Below are 21,945 nucleotides of genomic sequence, written 5' to 3'. Positions count from 1 at the left end.
TCTTATGCACATTCCATCTTTTCAGATCCCATCTCCACCAATGCTGTTGTAAATTCCTTTTGGAGGCGTTTTGCTTTAGTGACTGCTGTTATTTTACAGCATACTAAATCAGATGGTTTCCATTTAAAAGTGTTCTATATTAAGAGATCCTCTTTCTCTCCTTTCTTCTTTCCTCATGTCTTTCCTTCTTTCTCTTTCTTACTTTCTTTCACGCTTCCCTTCTCTCATACGTTTTGCTTTCTTTCTCTTTCTTACCGTTTTTCCTTTCTTCTCTTCTCCCCTTTCTCTTTGTCTCTTTCTTTCACTTTTCTTACTTCCTTCTTTCGCTTTCACGCCTGCCATCTTCCTTTCTTGTCTTCTTTTGTACCTGCCTTATTTCTAACTTTTTCTTTCTTTCACTTTCCCCGTTCTTTCTTTCTAAAAGGCAAGAGGCTTGCAGCCAATGTCAGACTGATTGACTTTTTTAGGTCAGTATTAGCCAAGACCTTTTGATTTGTGTATAACATAGTGACTTCTAGGGGTTTCAGCCAGACTTCATCCTATAGTCTGAGGTTGGAGTCACTCCAGCATTCATTAAGGGGTAATATATCAGCCCACTTCGGCCACTGGCTGACTTTACCACAAGTTACGGTATGCTGCATTCTCAAAAGGAAAACATCCACGCACAAAGTTCCGTTCCGCTCCGCCAGGGAGTACTAAAATAGTGGGTTTTTTTGGAGAACCTAAAATCTTTTTTGCCTGCAGAAAATGATTTTGTGTTTTAGATTGATGAGGGCCCGGCATATTCCAAAACAAAGTTTTGCAAAAACCATGATAAAACAAAACAAGAATTACCAGAAGGGTGGCAGCAAACACCAAACCTATTTGACTTTGCCAGTGCTTGCTCCAGTTTTGTTAATGAAATAGGGCTAATTAAAAAGGGATCTTTTTAAATAGAGGTGTACGAAATTTAAGAATTCCATCTTTTTATCCATTTGTTGAAGTTGTACCAAAAATAAAAACAACTAAACGAAATTTGTGAAATTGGCTACTTTAGCATTCCTGGAACTGAAACGTGGAACACTTGTAGCTCTTTTGTAAACCAATGTATTGTTATTGTGCAAATGACTCACTTAGGAAGACAGCACAAGCAACATTGCATCAAATGCATCCTTCAGACCTACCCTGATATTTTGAGAAAACACAAAATGGCTGCATCATGGAGGGAACGGAGCGTTACCTCCACCAGTCAAAGTTACATACCCTTCACATACGTTAAACTCTTTCTAGCCTCTGGGCTTTCCAGTTCTTATGCCCCCCCCATCAGTGACACCAGAGGCTAGGATGGTACTTAAAAAACTCGTCAAGGGTTGAACAGGAGTCGATCCAAAATCAACCTTATTTCACTTTGTCTCAATGAAGGATACAGAGATGTTTTACCTCTGCTTCCTAAAAATCTAACAAGTACAAGAGACTTTCTTGAACCTCCATGTTGTCTCCTCCCTTGCTATCCAATTATGAAGTTCAAATGGGACGGCAGTAAGTGGCAGGTCCTCACTGAGTCCAAACCTGCCAGCTGTGCCACACAACCACAATGCATTAGCGGAGAGTTCATGATTTTGGTTCACCACAACACTCTAATAATTTAGCCCCTTTGTTGCACCCACACCAATCCCTCTCCACAGCAGGACCTCCAGTGGGTTCTTAGTCCCAAAGCAATGGGGCGCTTTGGGGCTCTACAAGCAGCCACTGTCTGTCCTGTGGACCCCCGATTGGGTCTGATACATCTTAAATTACATTAAAAAGCGTCTTGCAATTTCATGAAATGCTGTGTTCTGAAACTTGCAAATTTGTGGAGGTGGAAATACTGTTAATACCTTTCTGCTTTTAAAGCCAGTTGCTTGCAATCGACAAAGAAACAATTTCTTCCTATGTAATGAAACTTGATTTTACTTACTAATATTCTTATTCTTCCCTATTAGGGAAGCACAGGTCTTTCATTCAAAAAAATAATTTTCGGTCCTTCCTTTTTGTATAGTGATCCGTAACAACTTTTTACGGTGTGCATTGAGAAATATAATGACTGGGACAGTGGTTATGGGTCACTATTTAGGGGCAAAAATGTGTGTTTGATAAAAAAAAAAAGCTTGAAACTTGGCTTTAAAGTCACTCTGAGTAAGGAATGGGTGTGGGGGGACTGTAGTTGAATTGAGGGAGGGGTCAGGTTCCTAAAGGATAAATAAGCCTATACATCATAGTCCAATTGCCAAATATAGACACGTTTCAACTGGACTCCAAGGTCAGGGCTGTCACTTCCTTGAAAATTCTTTACACGAGGAAACTGTGGCTGGTATTTCCACTTTAATCTAGCAACAGCCAACACCTGGCAATGAATACCATTGTGGGCTCGCGTCTGGATTACTCCAACTGCTTTTATCTGTGCATACAAGATCTCACCTGGCCCAAATGTAGTTCATTCAAAACCAGGTGGCCTGGGTGTTTATAATGCTCCCAGACTATGTTGAGCTGTTCCCATTCTCAACATTCTGCACTGACTGCCCATTACGAATAACTCGTTCAGAATCCATCTACTGCAGTACGTGCCAAATTCCTGGTTAAACTTTTATTGTAATATAGTTCAACTTGAACTCTGGACCCATCCCAACATTTATAGCTGAATGTGCCAAGATTCTGTAGAGCGCGGCGCTTGGGAGGTTGCTCGTCTTTGTTGTTGACTGAGTTTCTGTTGAACTCAATACCTACTCATTTGAAACTTAGCCATAATCGTCTACAGTCCAGGAAACCCCCTAATTCCTGGCTCACTGCTAAATTACTGGCATAGTCATCACTGCTCTCCATTCTCTCAAGTCAGTTACACGATCGCCTAAACATCTTTATGGGAGTTGTGCACATTTTCAGTGCTCTATATACATGTTTAGCACAGCTACTAATTTTTGGGGTTTACAAAGTGTATGCTTGGAAATCTTTCATATTTTTCCAGGCATATGCCTGTTTCCCATAAACCTCTAATGCTACAGGTTGTCTGGAAACCAATCAGAGAGTTTAGAGTTAGAGGAAATAAGCACTTCTACACATTTTCCTTTGTTTCTTTTCCTTAAAAGGAAAACATTATTCCCTCCATCACTTGAAAGTATTGGATTCTCTGGGGCATTTGCCCACCCTAAGTACACACTTAATCTAACCATGTTAGAATACTTTTAATTGTGAATTTATGATACAAAATACATTCGATATGTTTGTGAATAAGCACTACATTCTGATTTTGTAAGTATACCAAAATTTCCAATGACCATTTAATGCCCTTCCTCAGAATAACGTGGGTACAAACTTTTACATTTATCAATAGCTGGCGAATATTGAACCACCTGGCAGATTTTGCAGTGGTGAACATCATCTGTGATCTTATGTTTGCAGATCATGAATCAGTGAATTATTTGTGGGCAGAGATGACACTTTTATTTCACCTATGTGCAGAAAATGTTTAGTGAGTTATCCTGTAGGTTGATTGATGAGTAAAAAGATGTACAGTGCTTCCGTAGAATGAGTGCCATTGAAGAAAAGTTCTAGGTGAAGACAGAAATGCAAATTGAAGGCCTCAGCATAGACATAGATCAATAACACCCAGGTAGAGACTGTGCAGACTGCAGCTCGTTAATATATTATTGTCCCAAGCTTGCCCTGGGCACTGAATTTTTTTGTCAATGGTAAATGTGCACTCATTTTAGCAAGGCAAACACCACAGCACCTAGTGGTAGGGAGGGAAACATCCTTTACAACGCAACTTTTACCACGCAGTGCCTTTTACGACGCAACTTTTACAACGCAAACCATTACAACGCATTGCGCTGGGGGGCGCTCTAGGATAGGGAATAGGTTTAATTTACAATCGAACACCTTCCCTACTATCCACGGGGACTGGAGTTGGAATAGTAAATTAAACTATTCACTATCCAGCGCCCCAAAGCACTATGCGTTGTAAAGGCATGCGTTGTAAAAACAGCGTTGTAAAGGCATGCGATGTAAAAGCATGCATTGTAATGTCATACATCTGGTAGGGACTTCCAGGCTTTACCGACCTCTGCTGGGTTTGAAGAAATTACCTACAGGTCAACAGCTTTCTTGTAAAAGCTCTGGTCATGCATGACCCCAGTAAGTCTGATGGAAATCGCATAGCATTCTTGCCCTGGACCACTGACCTCGGTAAAGGATCGCAGCAGGTAGTTGATGGTAATCCACCCAAGAGACCCCTCTTCCTCCCCGGTGAGAATCCGTGCACCCTGGAAATCCAGAGGGTATGTCTTGATGGTCTTGGACACCTCAGCTAAGATTTGTTCTGCTTGTGTCTGGTTTTTCTTTCTGAAACAACACATCAGGAAGGCTTTCAGTCAGTTGTAAAAGTTGTGCCTTATCATTTTTCAAAATCAGGCTAAACAAACAACATGTACTTGGTAATCCACAGATAAACAATAGCTATGTGTACAAGCTTTGCCAATTATTTCCCATGTGGTTTTGTTATTTTTATTCTAGGACCTTTTATGTCCTCACAGTAAACAAACACCAGCAGACCAAGCAATCAATTTTGCCCTTGCTTGCTCTTGCAAGAAGACCATACATTTCCTCTAACCTTTCCTTTACTTATGAACTAGAGTTGTAGCACAGTTGATGTCCAGGTGTTTTGAAATCCTTTTCAGTTTTACTTCTGCCACCTCTGCTGTGATGTTGATTCATGCCTTCACAGGCCTTCCTTGAAGAAATATGTGGTACAATAAATGTTGTGCTTCCTACTCTGTCTCGTATTGTGACCTCATTCTAGGACCATAAGAGGTCATTTATAACGGGTGCTTCCAGTGGAGTTGCTAGACATTTTGCCACCCGTGGTGGTCTCTGTGGTGGCCGCCACCCGCAGCGGCTATATGTAAGAGTGGAGGGGGGGGGAGGTGTGCTACAGATTCCTGCGACGGCTGCAGGTAAGAGCGGGGGGAGGCTACCGCTCCCAAAACTCCCTTGCTAAGCCACTGGTTTCTACTTCCATGCAGAACAGTGATCGTACATTCACAACCCACATTCCGATGAGTGTCCACGCAATACACTCATCTATACACTAACAATACGCTTGCTGTAAACCCACAATTGAGGCCCTCAATACTTTCTTTTACAGATTTATTTTAATTCATTCGTCCTACTGCTTCTCCGAGTGAATACTTACAAGTATCTCTACGTGCTCACTCTTACTCAAATTCGAGCTATGATTTAATTGCATACATTTATTCACAGCTTTACCCTACATTCCGTTGTTGCAGTAACAGGCGGATATTTCATCAAGCCTACTTAAGTAGTTTTCTGCAGATTTACTTTGCTCATTACTCTAACCCACAGAGCCTTTCTCAATTCTTGCTATTCCCAGACAGCAACACGCTGAATTTCTCAATTTCTTTTAACACTAACATACTACAACCCATTTTGCTAGCTAGTAATCTTCTGGTTTTAAAGAGCTATCCATGGCAAATGTTTTGTTTCATGAGGCATGTACCATGATTAGCACCACATTAAGTTATAGACACATGCACGCAAAGGACTGTGTCTGGAATCTAATCAGTCTAGTGTTTGCACACTGTAATTGTTTCTGAAGATGATTTCATCTAGTGCGTTAATTTACCTTTAAGTGCCTGTTACACACGGAGCATGTACATTTACAGTACCTCAGTTGTGCACAATGCTTTATATTGTAGGTTGTGTACCAGTACTTAATTTGTGCCAGAGGTAACCACCACTTAGTTTTGGGGACAAGAGCTAATTTTTCAACCATAAACTTTAACTCAGACCAAGAGAGAAAAGGGCAGAAAAGAGAGAAAGGAGGAAAAGAAAGATAGCAAAGAGTACACAAGGAACGGCAGAGATGAAAAAAGAAGTTGCAAGACTTAGAAAAAGAGACACATGTGTAGGGCGGTAGGAAAAAAAAGCATGAGGTGGAAAGAAGAATTTGCAGCTGTGGTATCTAGCAACCCTGTCTTTCAGCAGCCCCAGTGGCGTGCTCCTGAGGAAATCTTTAGGCTTCTGCACTTATTTTTTACATATTAAGCACTGATGTGCCTCTTTGACTGTCCTTGTTTGTAGGTCTCGCCTACGCAGTGCGCATGCACTGCATAGGAGGACCTTTAGCCGTCATTCAGCTCTTTTACAAAGCACATACTCGTGCTTGTGGCGGCATACAGCTTTCGGGAGTGCGCAGTGGCGTGCCACAAGCATGAGTATGTGCTTTGAAAAAGAGCTCTCCTCAGCGCGCGCGCACCACTCGCGGGTGCACCCCTCCGCCTCTCTATCTCCTGCTGTAGCCTGTGCATTTCAAACAGACCTGCTCTCTGCTCGTTTAACGACTCTGAGAGGGACTGAAGTGTTTTTGCGCTGAGAGACTGGCAGCTCTCTGCCTTTAATTTGCTAACCAAGCTGAATGCCCCCTCTCTCTCTTTAGCACTTGGGAGGCTTGGATCCGTGAAACTGATGTTTTCAGTCTGCACAAACAAATACTTTAGTTTTGCAGAACTCCTGGACCATATCCCTGATGTTTTAAACCCGAAACCTAACATCAAATACCTAACAGCCCATCCATCAGCCGAGCACATTCTTTCAGGGCTTGTGTATTTGAAAACGTAGTGCAACATCCTGGCAAAGTTTCTCTTTATTACTTTCGACTTCTCCTTCAGGGTTTAAAAAAGTTGCTATATTCCTTAGCATAAGATTGTTTCATGGCTATTTTACTCACTAGTCTACCTGTACATATTTAAAAAAACGCATGTTCTATTTTCAAATAAGCTATGCCTAATGGCTGTTCCATTGTGGCAACCTCATGTTCTCGTAAGCAGGTTGTGCCAGCCCCTTTAACAAACAGCCCCCCCCCCCCACCATCACCATGGCACCAGAATGAAAGTAAGAGGTGGTCAGACACACTCCAACCAGCATCAGAGAAGGTGCTGGCTGCAGAACATGCTTGTCGAAACGTGTAGACTTTTAATAAGGGTATTTTCGATTGTTCACTGAAGTGCTTCATGCGGAGTCAAAACATATGCCACTTCAGAGCGCTTTGTTCTTCACATACGGACCAAGACCTTTTTTTTAAATTGTATTTATCTGCATTTATGCAATAAACCATAGCAATGTAAGTAATCACAGAAGAGAACAAGCAATGGCATAGCCAATAGGTCTCGCCTTTGGGACCTTATAAGTGTTTAGCCATGCAACACTTGATGTTGTTGCACCAAGGATATTGTGCTGCATAACTAAACACTTATAAGGTCCCAAAGGCGAGACCTATTGGCTACGTCAATGATTGTTTATTGGGCTTTCAAGTAATATTGTTCTTGATTATGCAAGCCTGACGCAAACATAGGTTTGTTAAAAACATGTCTTTCACTATTTATGCATTTTTGGATAGACGGTGTGTGGAAAGCCAGAAATCGAGTGTCATGACTTATTTGCATTTCAATTCAGGGGAACCCCATTTGGATTATTTGTGGGACACAAATGGGAGATGGGTGCGCTTTTACTGTTCAGATTTGGGGCGGGTACAGTAACATTCTGTTCATGTTTCCCTCTGGGGCATCATCATGAGCTTGACTCAAGGATATGCCCATGTAATATAAAGAGACATAGCAACCATGATACATTTTCTCTTTTTTTGTGGTTACTGGGCCAGATATCCGACCCTTGGAAATTGCGACTCGCAAATTGCGACAAATAGCAAGTCGCACTTTGCGAGTCGGAATGAAACAATGTACCACAGTGTCTGAGACACTGTTTGCGATTCCTAATGGGGTCGCAAATTGCATGCCTGATGCATATTAATGAGGCTGTCACAATTTGCGACCCCATTGAGAATGGCTGGCCCTCCGAGGGATGGTAGCCGGCTGGTGTCAGCAGACCACCATGTCTGGGACTGCTTTGTCAATAAAGTCGTTTTTATTTTTTTAATGCATCCCATTTTCCTTAAAGGAAAATGGGATGCATTTAAAAAAAAAAGAAACGTTTTCGTTTAATTTATTAAGGGCAGGTAGTGGGCCCTGTGAACACTGCCTGCTCTGAAAAAATGTTTGCGCACCCATTCACAAATGGGAAGGGGTCCCCAGGGGACCCCTTCCCGTTTGCGAATGGTTTACCATCCTCTTAAAGAGGGTGGTAAACTGCAAGTGTTTTGCGACCGCAAATGCGGTCGCAAAACATTCTTTCATAGGGGTCAGAGTCACTATTCGGAAGGGGCGCCTTTGGACCGTCCCTTCTTAATAGCGAGTAGCTAATCCTATTTAGCGAGTCGCAAATCAATTTGTGACTCGCTAAATAGGATTAGTACATGGGCCACTGGTTTTTTACAGGCACAAACAGGTATACAACCCATTTGCGCACACAAAACAAGGTCGTACATCTGGCCCACCATGTACTGTACACAAAAAGATTTCAGGTGCCCTTTATGAGACTTAGAAACATATGATCTTGTATGCAGGCTTATCATGACTTACAAACTTTGATTAATGATGCAACCTGCCGTTGTGTTGGTATGTTTCTCCAAGCTGCAGTATCCTCTAGGAGGACAATGTTAGTGGACTGATTTTATTATTAATATTCCACTTAGGTTTTTAAATAATTTATCTTGCAGTATGAGTTGCAGATTTATTGGGATTGCTATTAATCTTTAAAAAGTGTCATTTTATGAGTTTTTAATAATAATGATGGGTTGTGGATCGAAGTGCCACTGTTTACTCTTTGTAGGAAATTTGTACGATAATGTATAATTTGTATGCTTTTATAGCTATCTTCTATTGCCGAATAAACCTGTTGCTGAATCTGAATCTTAATAAGTATTTATCTAAATTGATAGTAAAGTTATACTTGCTTATTTTATTGTTTAAGATCATGTCACTCATGTTATTTTCCAGAGGAGACGAAACGTTAACACATCTTCACCTTCACAGTTTGTTTTATGTTACAATGTTATTTTTGTACGTTTACAACTGACAGACGTATGTAATGTTGGATGATTTTCCTTCTGGCTTCTTTTTCAAAAAGTGTTTTGCAAAACTTTATTTCATTCACTGTGAAACTGACCACTACACAGACTTCAACTTCAGTTTGGCACCAGATTGTTTTTCCATTCGATACTTTTGTAATGATCAAGTAAGCATCTATTAAAACATGTACTTAAATTGACCCTGAAAAGGTGTAATTTTGCTTATTTCTTCTTTATTGAAGTGTCTAGGTAGTGGCTTACCATGGCTGTAAATATTTCTGTAGCTTCTTCGATTACTAGTCATACATGTATATAATAAAATCTTTGTAAATGCAACCAAGCTGATTTTGGGTCCAGGGAAGTCTGATCTGTTAAAATGTAAATTTTTTGAATGGACAAACATTTGATTGGAAGGGTATTAGCCTTACTCAGGACATCATTAGCACATTCAGATACACATCATCCTCTGCGTCAACCCACAGTTTAACATAGAAAGGCGTCTCCTTATCACATCCTGGATATTAGTGCCTGGCTGCATATAGCTTGAATGTCACATAGCTCTTGAAAACCTAAGCACCCAGGTTTTCACAGCTTGAATAGAATCTTAATTTTATGAGTTTTCAGATCCTCAGCTTTCGGATCATGAAAAAACAAAGCATCGGTGCATTACTCAAACCGACCAATGAGGAATTGTGGCTGGCGTCACTAATAATGTATGCATGGAAATGTGTGGGCTGGTCAACTGATGTACTAACTATCACTTTAGTGAACATACTTCACCCCATTTAATAATATTTACTTCAAGTTACCATTAACCACGGTTTTCTATTAGTCATTTTCTAGCCCAGTTTACCATCCATCCTTCCCAAGGCTATTCACATCGTTTTCTTTGAAGAATAGTGTGAAAGTTTTTTTTAAATCTAGGAAGATTGCATGCATTGCTCTTTCTCTATCTGGTTGTTCACTTGTGTTTTTGTAGCTTTTCTTTTTTATGTTTCTTCTGGCTCCAAATTTCATCTTCCTGGACTGTTTATTGTTTTTTCCTATCTTCCTTACAAGGGGCAGCATCAATACTACTGGGTCTACATGACTCTTGTATTATTGATAGCATTGGCAGATGGAGTTTGGCAGCTGTAAGTGGACGCAGGTGAGGCCTTAGAAGAAGGTGGAGAGAAAAGCACATTCAATAAAGATGTGAGAATTGCGGAGCAACTATCACAGGCCCAAACAGGCAATTTAAAATTAAAACAATGGAGAGCTCAGGCTTAGTCACAGGACCTTGTGACTGATAGCAAAAAACATACAAAGACTGAGAATGGGTGTAGTGTTAGGGAGTAGCTGGTGTTTCTTCTCTGTGCACAATCACCACGGCTGGGAACTTAAAACATCTCTAGCAAAAATGATCAATTTAACCCTCTTGTGCAGACATGTTAATGTGCGACAGAACCAGAGCAACTCTTTCAAGCTTCCGCTAGGATGGGGTAACGTGCACCACCAGTCCATGAGGCCGAAACTGGCATTCAAGTTTCAAAATTGGCCTCCGGGGGACTGCCCGCTTGCCCGGCTGGCTACTCCAGTCATGATAATCACATCAGTTGTCATGCATAGTATCTAAAGGTCTACCTGTCCAGATCAACCACATCGACTGAGCCAAGGTGAGGGAACACCAAACAGAGTGCATCTTTTCATAGCAGTCCAATTCCAAACTGCTGTTTCTAACCCATACCAGGTCAACAGCAGTTCAATGTAGTATTAAAAATGTGCATGTTCATAATAGTACTGCATCCATTTACCTTAGAAGCCTCATGCCAGCAGTGGCTCCTAGTAGGATGGGTGTTTCCTTCTGCTGGTTGGTAGGGATCACTGCCATGGCCTTGTCTGTGCAATTCCTCAGGCTTTCACCGGCCTTAGCTGGATCATCAGCATAAAATGAAATGCCTCCTGAAAGACAACAGGACACATGCTGTAAGTGCATAGTTAGTGCACTGACAACGAATAATAGCTTGTGGATGCAAGTTTCAGCCTTCAGTCTTTGTTTTAATTCTTTTTAGGTTTGTATATTATCACCTTAATAAAATACAGAACACCTTAGGGAAACTCAGAAATGTCAGTCTCTGTGATAATTACTTTCAGATGTACTTGTTCACACCTTAATTGTCCAGGACACAACTCATGTCCTCACAGAACTAACTGCCACATGTTATAATCAATTCTGTAAATTTTGTGTATTTTCATAGTATGACCACAACCTCTACACTTTGTTAAAATATAAGTTCACCAGTATGCACAGAGCGGTTGTTTAACTTACCACCATTCTGCCTGGCATCACCCTTGATCATGCCTACTTCTATATAAGAGAAGATGGAGGAACTGTGGCCATCTATTTGACCCTACGGGCCCATGCCAAACCATACTCATTGTAGCACTGGAGAACGCTTTTCCACGTACAGTTTTAAGACGGTTGATTGCTACACATCTATACAGTTTATGGTGTTATAATTATTTCGCGCCTGCATTACTTTTCCTATATGCCAGGTTGCTTGATGCAAAATTATAATATTGTATTTCTAGAGGAGATTTGCTTTACTATCATTATGACTAGGCGAAATATATTCCATTACCATGAAGCAGAAGGTGGGACGTCTGACTGCTGAATATTGATTTTAACTTATTGAAATATTAGAGGGCATTCACAACTTGACTGCCCTGACATGTTGGCTCTGGTCTTTAGAATTTGCAAGAGATATTGCTGCTATCTGATGATGATGATATTGCCAGCAAATCATGGCATTTCATTTGCAATTTAGGAAAAATGGTAAAGGTTTAGGAACTGCCTAATACGATTACAGTTGACAACAATACATCATTTTGGAATATGAAGTTCTGTGGAATTTGCCAGCATTTGATATTTATTAGTCTGAAAAAAATTGGTAACAGAAATATCAAATGACTTGTATCAATTAGAACAAATATCAAAGAAAGCTATGTACGGGCATCTAACGTAGCTAATTTCAAACTAAGTGAACAGTATGACAATGCTATGTCCTTCACCAAGCTCTTGCAAGATATCAGCGAACTGGAAAAAGATCAGAGGAGCATATATCATCTTAGGCTCCCTGAAGCCTTTTGAAAAATAGTCAGGATCTTTAAACAGTCTTATATACTTCTAAACTCAAGAGCTCAAGCAACTAGTCATGAAAATAGTACAGAAAAATGTACTAGTTGCTAACCTGAAATTTGGAAACTATGAATGGAAGTACTCTCCACAACCTGCTGGTAATATTTTAGAAATATAAATATAACAGGGAAGAGAGGGTTGAAGGAAAGAGGTATGCCCGTGAGTGGTATTAAGGAATATGTTGTCCAGTGATAGCTGGTCTTTCCACTTATTAAATGGACAATCAGTTAATTGCAAGATTATAAACTGAATACCTAAATATTTCTCACTAAGTCATATCTGCTTAGTGGCAGAGGTGAGGCACAGCGGCCAGAGTGGCTGACTCCGGGGTGCGAGGCTTGCGGTTTGATCCCCGGCAACAGTGGCAGCTAAGCATCATGTGACTCTGGGCAATATCCCCGGCGGTCTCCAGCACCTAGGTACCTTTAAGGGTGATAAGTCACGCTTTACAAATATGGAGTTTAAAATGTTATTTTTATTTTAGAAGGTTGATGTAATACGTTGTGATAAAGGACAGATATGGGGGCTAGGAGTGGAGGCTGTTTTCTCTATGATGTTAGCATTTTAACTAGTTTATTTTCACAGACAAATATTTCAATGAAAGATTTTGGAATTTCTTCTTCTGCTAGAAAATGTATTTTAGAGTGTTAATTTCTTGGAAATTATTGAAACCATTGTCAACACAGTAGAGAGTCCTCTCCAGTCAACTATTATCTTCCAAAGCTTTATGTCTGACGTGGCAGGCAGGAAAATACACCTGCCCACTGCTGCAGGCAGATTGTTTCGCCAATTTAAATATCCACTCAAAATATGTCAGAGCTATGAGAGTGTCTTCCTGCAGGACAGCTGTGGCTATTGTTAGTCCTTGTTCAGGTCTCGTGACGATCACATCTCTTCGCCAATGAAAATGTCTTTATTGCTAAACAAGCAGTTCCCAATGTCAGGTATTACAATTTGATTCAAAATAAGGATGAGGCTGCACTCTTCTCATAAGAAGTAAATTTATAATTTATGTCATGTGTTTACTTTTTGACTTCCTCAAGGCAATGTCAACAGAGCCGCTCCGACATAGTTTCCCAAAACAGAAGTTCAGAAACTATATTCTCACCTACAGTATTTTGTGGTTATCACTTCTAATTAAGCAACATTATCCAAGGGGGTGGGCATTCTCAGATAGTTATGAACCAGGGTGGACTATTGGTTTATAGTCATTTATGACATAATATAATTTTATGGGGCTAAAATAGTTTCCCTTTCCACATCGGTTTCATCAGAATATCCATCCTCTCTATTGCTTAGTAAATCCGTAATTTCAAAATGGTAACATTCTCATTGATAATGGATTTTTTAAAATATTGCACTTATATGTACTGGATTAGACTGCAGGGAGCTATTTCCAAAAAGAGCTTATGTTTAAAATGAATACATTTACACTCCTGTCCGTAGTAAGACCTGCCAAATGAGTTGCTGATTGGACATCTAATTTTTCCTTTTACGTTTTCCTACTTCATTTTGTCACTAGTTGCATCTCCCTGCAAGATCATGCAGTGGCTGCAAATCATTTTTATTGTGGGTTAAAAGTAAGGAAATGATACAAAATGTTAAAAAATATATTTATTGTCTACAAAATGCCTCTCCAAATGCCAAACATATATATTTGAAAGGTAAATAATTAAAAACATTTAAATATATAAAAATGAAACTATTCATTTTAAGGGCCGTAAAAACTGTCATGGCCTCAAGAGCATAGGGAAGCACCCACTTTACCAGCTTAAGCAGGGGTGCTTGGGACAGGTTCATTGTTTTAAGGCCCTTCTTCACTTTCATCTCTGGCTTGTATGTCATTGAAAGTCAGAAGAAAAAACATAAATAATGGACAAATTAAGTACCAGGTTATAACTATGTCAAAGAAACCTGTATTTAAATGAAAAAGAAAAAATAAGTTTGAGGCAAAGCAATGTGAAACAAGGACTAAAGGAAAGCAGAATGCAAATAAGTAAGAAGTTAAGTTAAAAGAAAGTATGATAGAACATAAATACAAAAGAAAGATTGAAAGAAGGACTGAAAATGAAGGGTAAGAGAAGAAAAGAATGAAGCTTAGAAATAAAGATAGCAGGAAGAAAAAAGAAAGGAACAAAGAAATAAAAAATACAAAATGGGGAGAGGAAGAAAGGAGGAAAGCAAAATAATAGAATGAAAGAATGGAAGTATAAGTGACAGATAGAAGGACAACAGAAAGAGAAGAAAAAGAAAGAATCAATGAATTGAAGGAATAGAAAAAAGAAAGATGGAAAGAAGAGGTGAAGGAGGGCAAGAAGGTGATGAAAAGAGAGGAGTAACAAACGTTAAGAGAAGAATAGTAAGACGGGAAGTTAAATCAGTAATTGCTAATGTAATTAGTACATAATTTGTGTCTATCAAACCTTATACTTCTTTATTAAGTTGTGCTGCTTTGCTTTTTCCTACTTTGTGATCTAAATCCTTGCTCTTCTCTCTTATGCCTAATTTGCATGAACATGCTTGTTCCTATCAGACTGAAGACATCATTGGCAAATTCTTGGGTTTACAAAGACTTTATTCAAAGAATAGTATAAACAGCACATAAGTGAAGTACAAAAAAAAGAAAGAAGTTGGGGCGATGGAATGAAAGTATTTTATACTTTCCACGGGGAAAAGGGAAGGGAGAGAAGAAAACCTCATATATTATATATATACAAAATGTGTCCTCAATGTAAAAAACAGCATAAAAGTGTAGAAATAACATAATAAGCAAATGAATGGTAATCATAGATGATACAAATGTATAAATAGAAGAAACAACAGAGACTAACCATAAACAGTAACCTTTTTGAGAAGTAGAGCATTGAGACATATAAGCAGTATCTAATCTAAGATATAAACAGACATTTTCCCATAAAGCCTTATAGGATAATTTAGAGGAACATTTCCAATTAAAAGCAAATTGTTGAAGAGTAGTTGCTAAAGCAATGTCTAGAAATTTACATTTAAGATGAAGAGTATTAAAAGAATGGTGTATGTGAAATACTTGTGTAATTTGTGACCAAAGTTTGTGCCAAAAGGAGAGTGTTGAAGGACACCAAAATAACATAGGTATAAATTCACCTCTGTAAGAGTTACAAGACAAGCAATTTTGAACAGTATAAAGGGGTGAAATAGAGTCTGTGATAAACAAAAACAAGGTTTGAGCAACACTGGCTGTAAGAGAAGTTTTGTAGATACAAGACCATACCTTATTACAAAACATGACATGCTGTGTGACCCCCAAATCAGTCTCCCAAAGGAGTTCTAATTTGGACTTTGTTCGGGTGGGGGTATAAGGTGAAAGGAATTTATAAAAAATGGATGTCTTAGGATATGAAGTGAGAAGAGTAGTGAAATTAGAAGTATAAGAGATGGAGATAGTAAAAAAGGCCATCAAAAATGTTTGAAGAATGAAAAGAGTGAGGACAATTAAATACATTTCTAAAATGTGGAAAAGAAATTGAAGCATCATTATCAATTAATAGTGCTATCCACATAGTGCCTTTATTTTTCCAAGATCTCCAGAGTGGTCTATTGTGAATTTTAACAAATTTGTTATTCCATTTAGACATGTTAAAAAAAAACCCAAAGCACTATAGATTAGTAGAAATGCAAGTCAATTAAATTAAGGAATGAGTGTGATGAAAAAAGTAAAGGGTTAATAAACGATTTAGAAGAGAAAGAGAAAACCTCCTTATGGAGAAAAAGGATGAAGGAGAGTTTTCTCAATGTCAAGCAATAACGGTGAGAAAGGTGAATGAGAATTAGAAAGCCAAAAAGAGGCCTGATGTAAACCAACGACGTATGATATCGATGAAAATCTGGAAAACTGACGCCTCCTTCAAGTTTAGAATTTTTAAGAAGAGACAGTGAAGAGCATATTTTACTAAAAGTATTTTTAAGAATTTGAACCAGCAGCATAGAAATTGTATAAAGCAAAAGTGGAGAATCATCATTGTAATAGAGTCTAAATAACCCCACCAAATACATATAAGGGTTCCAAGAAGAAAAAGTAATGTATCGATTTTAGTGAAAATCTCGGTGAAATTAATAGTAACAAAGTCTTGAACTGAAGTTGTAAACCAAATACCAAGGAATTTAATCTAGGAAAAGGATGACCACTGAAATCCAGCATCCATAAACAAATTCCTATTTGTACATTTATTTAATAAGCAAATTTCCTGAATTGTTCAAAAGAATTTGTTTTACACTGACCTTTTTGCATACACACAAAGTCTTGGCTGACGATGCCAGTGTCGTTCTCCTTGTCAGCTGGCCATTGGTAGACGTAGAGAGCAGTGTGCATTGAGCCAGCATCAAAAACCATTCCATACTGAAAAACAATAGAGAAGAGAGAGCATCATGGAAAGCTACATTTCAGCAGCAGCAAATTACTTTGAGATCAAAAAGCATTAACCTGGCACACACTTATACGTAAAATGGCCTAAATGGGCATCTAAGGATGATGCTGTTTGATACAGCTTGCTAGACCTTGAGAGATGTGTGGTATTATCTTCATCATTTGTAACACACCCCCATACAGACATTCAAAGTGGAACAACCATACTTTAGAAAGTCATGAAATAAATAGAGAATGTTTGCCTATCTTGAAGCAGGCGTGTGTACTTGAAATAGTTAAAATATTTGATCTTACACTGTCAATCATAACTAGAAGTTGTTCATGCTGCCAGAGGTCTCTGAAGTCCCCAAATTAAGGTACTGTATAACATCAAATGACTTTACCAAAAAGGTATATCATCAAGAGAGGGACGAAGAGCTCAATATTTAAGGAGGTTCTACACCCCTGTTTCTCCTAGAAAACTGTTTGCTAAACACTTTAGGGGGAATAGTTCCTCGTCAGTGGGAAAGTCCACAGATCGGTGGAATCACAAAGCCGACCACCTGGGTCTTGGGGGATCCAAATGGTCAGATCTTAATGCCCTCAAACACCTGGTAGGGTGGCATGCTTCATTCTAGGGCGCTCCTCTTCAAGCCGGCGCTGCAATGCTTAATGGGCCTGGGGGCTCCTTATTAGAGATCTTTTGATCCGTAAATGCCGTTGGATGAGGGCATGAGAGGGAATTATGCGGAAGATAGGGTGGTGATATGGGTATATCTAAAACAGACTAAGGTACCAATAGAATGTTTATGGGGTAAAGGCACCTTGACTAAATAAATACAAAGGTGCTATCCTTCAGTAGCAATGTACCTTGATAGCTACAAATTACAGTGATATGGTGGGGTCGACATGTTTCATGCCTATGTTGCCAGAAGGGTCAGTTGGCATTTCACAAAGACCAAGACGGATTAATCCTACCCTATGTTAAGCAATGGAACACCCTCTAAATAAAGGGTGTCCACTTATGAAGTACAATACTGCACCTGGATTGATGCAGGGAGCATATTCCCCCTGAAGGTGTAAAAGGAATGGCTCCTTAGGTAAGGCAGAGGGTCCTGGCGTTGGACAAGTGGTGAGCATGGGACATTATCCTAGACCTACCCTCTTCCGTATACCAAAAAGGGACCACCTCAGTACCTTGAAACCAACTTATTTGATTTACAACCAATGTACCAATGCATTGATATTCTTTTGTGAAGGTGCAGTTTCACAAGTCGCTACTAGGTGTCCCTCACAAGTCAAATGTATAAATATTGAAATTCTTATATCAAGCCGCAGTTCCACTTTTCATAATTTGGTGTCCCTTAAAAAAAGTCAACGCCAAAGCACTGCTATTCCTTCATGAAGCTGCAGTTCTACAAGTCGTTACTTAGTGTCCCTTTCCAGTCAAATTCAAAAGCCTTGACATTCTTACATGAACCCTCAGTTCAACTAGTCATTACTAGGTGTCCCTATCGAGTCAGATGCAAAAGCGTTGACATTTTTATATGAAGCTACGGTTCCACTAGTTGTTACTTGGTGTAACTCATAAGACACCTGCAAAAGCATTGAAATATTTTCATGAAACTGCAGTTCCACTTGTTAAATGGGGTCCAGCTCAAAAGTAAGTGCTTCAAATGACCTGCACCAAGCTGAGGGTATGTGACTTTAGTATATAAATTTACATCTACAGTCTTGCTATCTTAATCATTTGTGCTTTTTTTCCATAGGATTAGTTATTTGCCGAACAGGTTCATAATAATGAGTCAAAATTACAGATCTCAATAAATGTTTGGTTATTTTTAAAATATTTGTGAGCACACCCTACTATTTATAGGAGCTTTTATTCAATGGTAAGTGTAGGTACAAATAGATAGCTTATTTTGCCTTTTTTAAATTTCTGTGGGTGTAAGGTTTGTGTTTGATTTGAGAGGAATGTTTTCTGCACAATTAGAGTGCTCATACAACACTCCAATAGGGGAGATGCATTTCCACAAGTAGTTACTATAGGCCTCCCTCAAGTCAGATACAAGTGGCAAAAATGGGGGGGTTCAGGTTGTGGCTCCAAGCTCAAAATCTGCATATTGTAATTGCATTTACATAGCGCTTACTACCCCTGACGAGGCGTCAAACCGCTTTTCGGTGAGTAGCAGCGCTACTCTGGAACCTCAAAAGGATTAGTGGTGAATTAGTAAAGGGAATGATTTTTGCGTGGAGGACATGTGAGTCTGTTAGTTGGAATAAATAGGATAATGGAGGGATAGAAGAGGGAAGAGTATTAGATCTGTTTATTGGGAGATCATAGTTGGTCGAGGAGGTTGGGGATGAGTAAAGGAGAGATGGAGGAGGTATGAGTCTCTAGAAATGGATTAGGGAGATCATAGTAGTTAAATGAGGCCTCCGATGAGTCTAAGGAGGGCTACATGAGGGGCGAATTTAGAAAGGGTTGTTTGGGAGATCTAGTGATAACATTAGGTTTGGGGTGATGCAAGGAAGGTCATAGTTGGGAAGAGTCTGGAAAGGGTTATTTTGGAGATCATAGTAGAACAATGGGTTATTATGGAGATCATAGTAGTAGAATGAGGTTTAGGAAAAGTCAGAGAGTGGAAGTAGAGGATTTATGAGAGAGGTTCAGGGTGAAACATAGGGTAATGCATTGGAGAGACCCAAATGTGTTTTTTGTAACAGTAAAGTAATAACTATATGGATACGTAGGTACATGGAAGGGTTACATGGATAAAAGGGAGGAAATATATCAAGATTTAGGTTGAATTTAATAAACTCAGACTTTTAAGTGTTGCTGTACTTAAAGCTAATTTATGTGTTTTTTTTTTCTTTATCTTTTCAATAATTAAATAATTCAATAGTGAAGCATAAGTGTAGATACAGAAGGACCGATTACGATGCCTGTCAGACTAGCATCGTTGCAGTAAATGCAACGGCCCACAGGTAGTCGGTGGTGCCGACTGCTAAATTAGAATCCAACCACTGCGGAGGCGGTCGGAAACATGCCTCTTTGTATTGAGGCTTGTACTGCGGCCAAGAAAAGTGCTGCAGCACAAGCCCCAATGCCCAAAGACATGTTTTTAAACATCCCTGCACACTGTGGTAGGCACCATGCGGTGCCTGCCACACAATGCAGGGATGTTTAGGGGGCACCACGGGAGACAGGAGGCCCTGCTAGGGGCCCCAATAAAGCCTTTCCACCAGCCTCAGAAGAACCGATGTGAAATAGCTGGTAGGAAGGTGGATTATTATCCCCATGGCAGTGCCTGAGAAGACACCACCTCCATTGTGGGGAATGCGATCCAACCAACTGCCTGACTGGCATGCAGCAATGTGGTGGTCTGACCTGGGATATTGTTGACCGACATCGACGACTCGTCGGTGTTGGTCCCATCCACATTGTAATCGGCCCTATAGTTATGATAGAATTTAGATATTGTGATAGATAAAAGGAGAACCATAAGTATCTAATCAAATAACTTATATGAAACTATGCAGTGACCTATATACATGTTAAGCATAGACAAATGTAACCATATGTAATATGCACATTAGTTAAGCAGACCTAAAGAATATCTATATATTTATAAAAATTAATTATTATACATATTTATACAAAAAATACACATATCTAGATACATACATTTAATCAAATTAAATGCTAATATATACAGACATATGCTGTCCATTTGTGTTTGGATTCATTGGTTATGTAGGAAAGAGCCAACTCTTGAGTAGTCTTCTGAAGATAAGATAGTATGGGGGTAATGAATTCCATAGTTTGGCCGCTTTAACAGAGAAGGATGTGCCAACTATTGTTTTTTCTTGTGTGGTGGGATTTTGAGGGGAGGTGCCAATCTGGAACAGAGGTTCCTTTGTGGAATGTATTTGGAGATTTTATATAGATCAAAAGCAGCCCTGTTTGTGGGTAATACAAAGCAGCTTGAAAGTGGCTCTTCTGTCAACTGATAACCAATGTAGGGCTCTCAAGGCAGGGGAGATGTGGGCTCATGGTTTTACATTTAGAAGTGGTCTGGCAACAAATTTCTGAATCTGATGCAGTCTTTTCATAGTTGATCAAGAAGATCCATGGTAGAGAACAATGGCGTAATCAAGTTTAGACAGTACAAGAGAGATAGTAGCCTAGACCTTGTTTGGAAATCCCAGGTGGGGGAAGATGCATCAGAGTTTTCATAGTAATGAAGCTTGGTCTTGCCAATTTGTCCACTTGGGCATTCATTGATAGGTTGAAGTCCATGGTAATTCCAAGGTTTCTTACTTCCTTAGATAATTTATTAGGTGTTCCCAGATATCCAAGCAAGGCAGCAAGTGGGTCATCATTTTTCGAATTACCACATGTGAGCATTTTCGTTTTGGAAACATTCAATCTAAGATGGCTCCATGTCATCCATTGATCAATAGCTCAAAGGCAACTGAAAATTTGTGAGTACCCAATGTCTTTGAGGCTTTCCAATTTAAGGACTAATTTTGTGTCATCGGCATAGTTATAGTATGTGAGGGAAAATTCATTGATCATTGCCGGTAATGACTTCATGTAGATGTTGAAGAGCATGTGTAAGAGGATATAGCCCTGAGGGACCCCTGCGTTTATGAAGTAAGGTTTTGGATGAGAAAGGGGGAGAATGGATAACATTTAAAGGTAGGATGTGATCCATCAAGAGCAGCCTCTTTAATGCCAACTTCATAAAGTCTTTGAATTAGAGTTTCATGATCTACTGTGTCAAAGGCAGCTAGGAAGTCCAAGCATAGTAGTGCAGCAACCCAGTTCCGGTCTACGGTGTTCTTGAGGTCATCCCAGATGGCAATGAGGGAAAATTCTGTGCCTCTTCCTGGACGGAATGCTGTTTGGAAGTCAGAAAGTATGGAGTTATTTATTGTTAATGAATTGTAACATCTGGGCGAATGCTGCTTTTCTATCAGTTTGTCCAGGCATGGTCCATTTGTAATTGGTCTGTAGTTGTCAGGGTCAAGTGGGTTCAGGTTAGTTTTCTTTAATAATGGCTGTATGTATGCCTTTTTTAAGTCTTCTGGAAAGATTCCTGTAGTTAAGAAATTATTGATGATTCTTCTTACTGGTATGGCATCAGAGATAGTTAGAAGAATGTTCTTGAATGTTTGTGGTGGACAAGGGTCAGAAGGGCTTCCGGCAGGCCTGCTTGCTTTGACCAGATCCATACATTTGCTTTGTGATGTTTGTTTGAGAGTGTGCAGAGATTGGGTTAGCCTACTCTTGGAGGGTATTTTTGGAAAGGGGTTGGTGCTGGTGGATTTCCTTTGTTTTAAATAAGAGTCCAATGTGTCTGTTTGGTTGTGTAATGATTTGCC

The 21,945-nt window shown here is 39.5% G+C and overlaps 1 protein-coding gene across 1 annotated transcript in view; it reads right to left on the bottom strand.

Moving 5' to 3' along the window:
- The window catches only part of LOC144754384 (ectonucleoside triphosphate diphosphohydrolase 8-like), a 189,322-nt gene that overhangs the window by 66,134 nt on the left and 101,243 nt on the right, over positions 1 to 21,945 (bottom strand). The window contains exons 3-5 of the mRNA XM_078642097.1: positions 16,431 to 16,548; positions 10,789 to 10,936; positions 4,197 to 4,356 (exon numbers count right to left, since the gene is read on the bottom strand). Of these exons, the coding sequence (XP_078498223.1) occupies positions 4,197 to 4,356; positions 10,789 to 10,936; positions 16,431 to 16,548 (426 nt within the window). The remainder of the gene's footprint in view (positions 1 to 4,196; positions 4,357 to 10,788; positions 10,937 to 16,430; positions 16,549 to 21,945) is intronic.

The sequence above is a fragment of the Lissotriton helveticus genome, chromosome 5_1 (assembly GCF_964261635.1).
Source record: "Lissotriton helveticus chromosome 5_1, aLisHel1.1, whole genome shotgun sequence".
In the NCBI taxonomy this organism is placed as follows: Eukaryota; Metazoa; Chordata; class Amphibia; order Caudata; family Salamandridae; genus Lissotriton; species Lissotriton helveticus.
The sequence above is the reverse complement of the archived record's forward strand: the minus strand, read 5'-3'. Positions and strand labels throughout refer to the sequence as shown.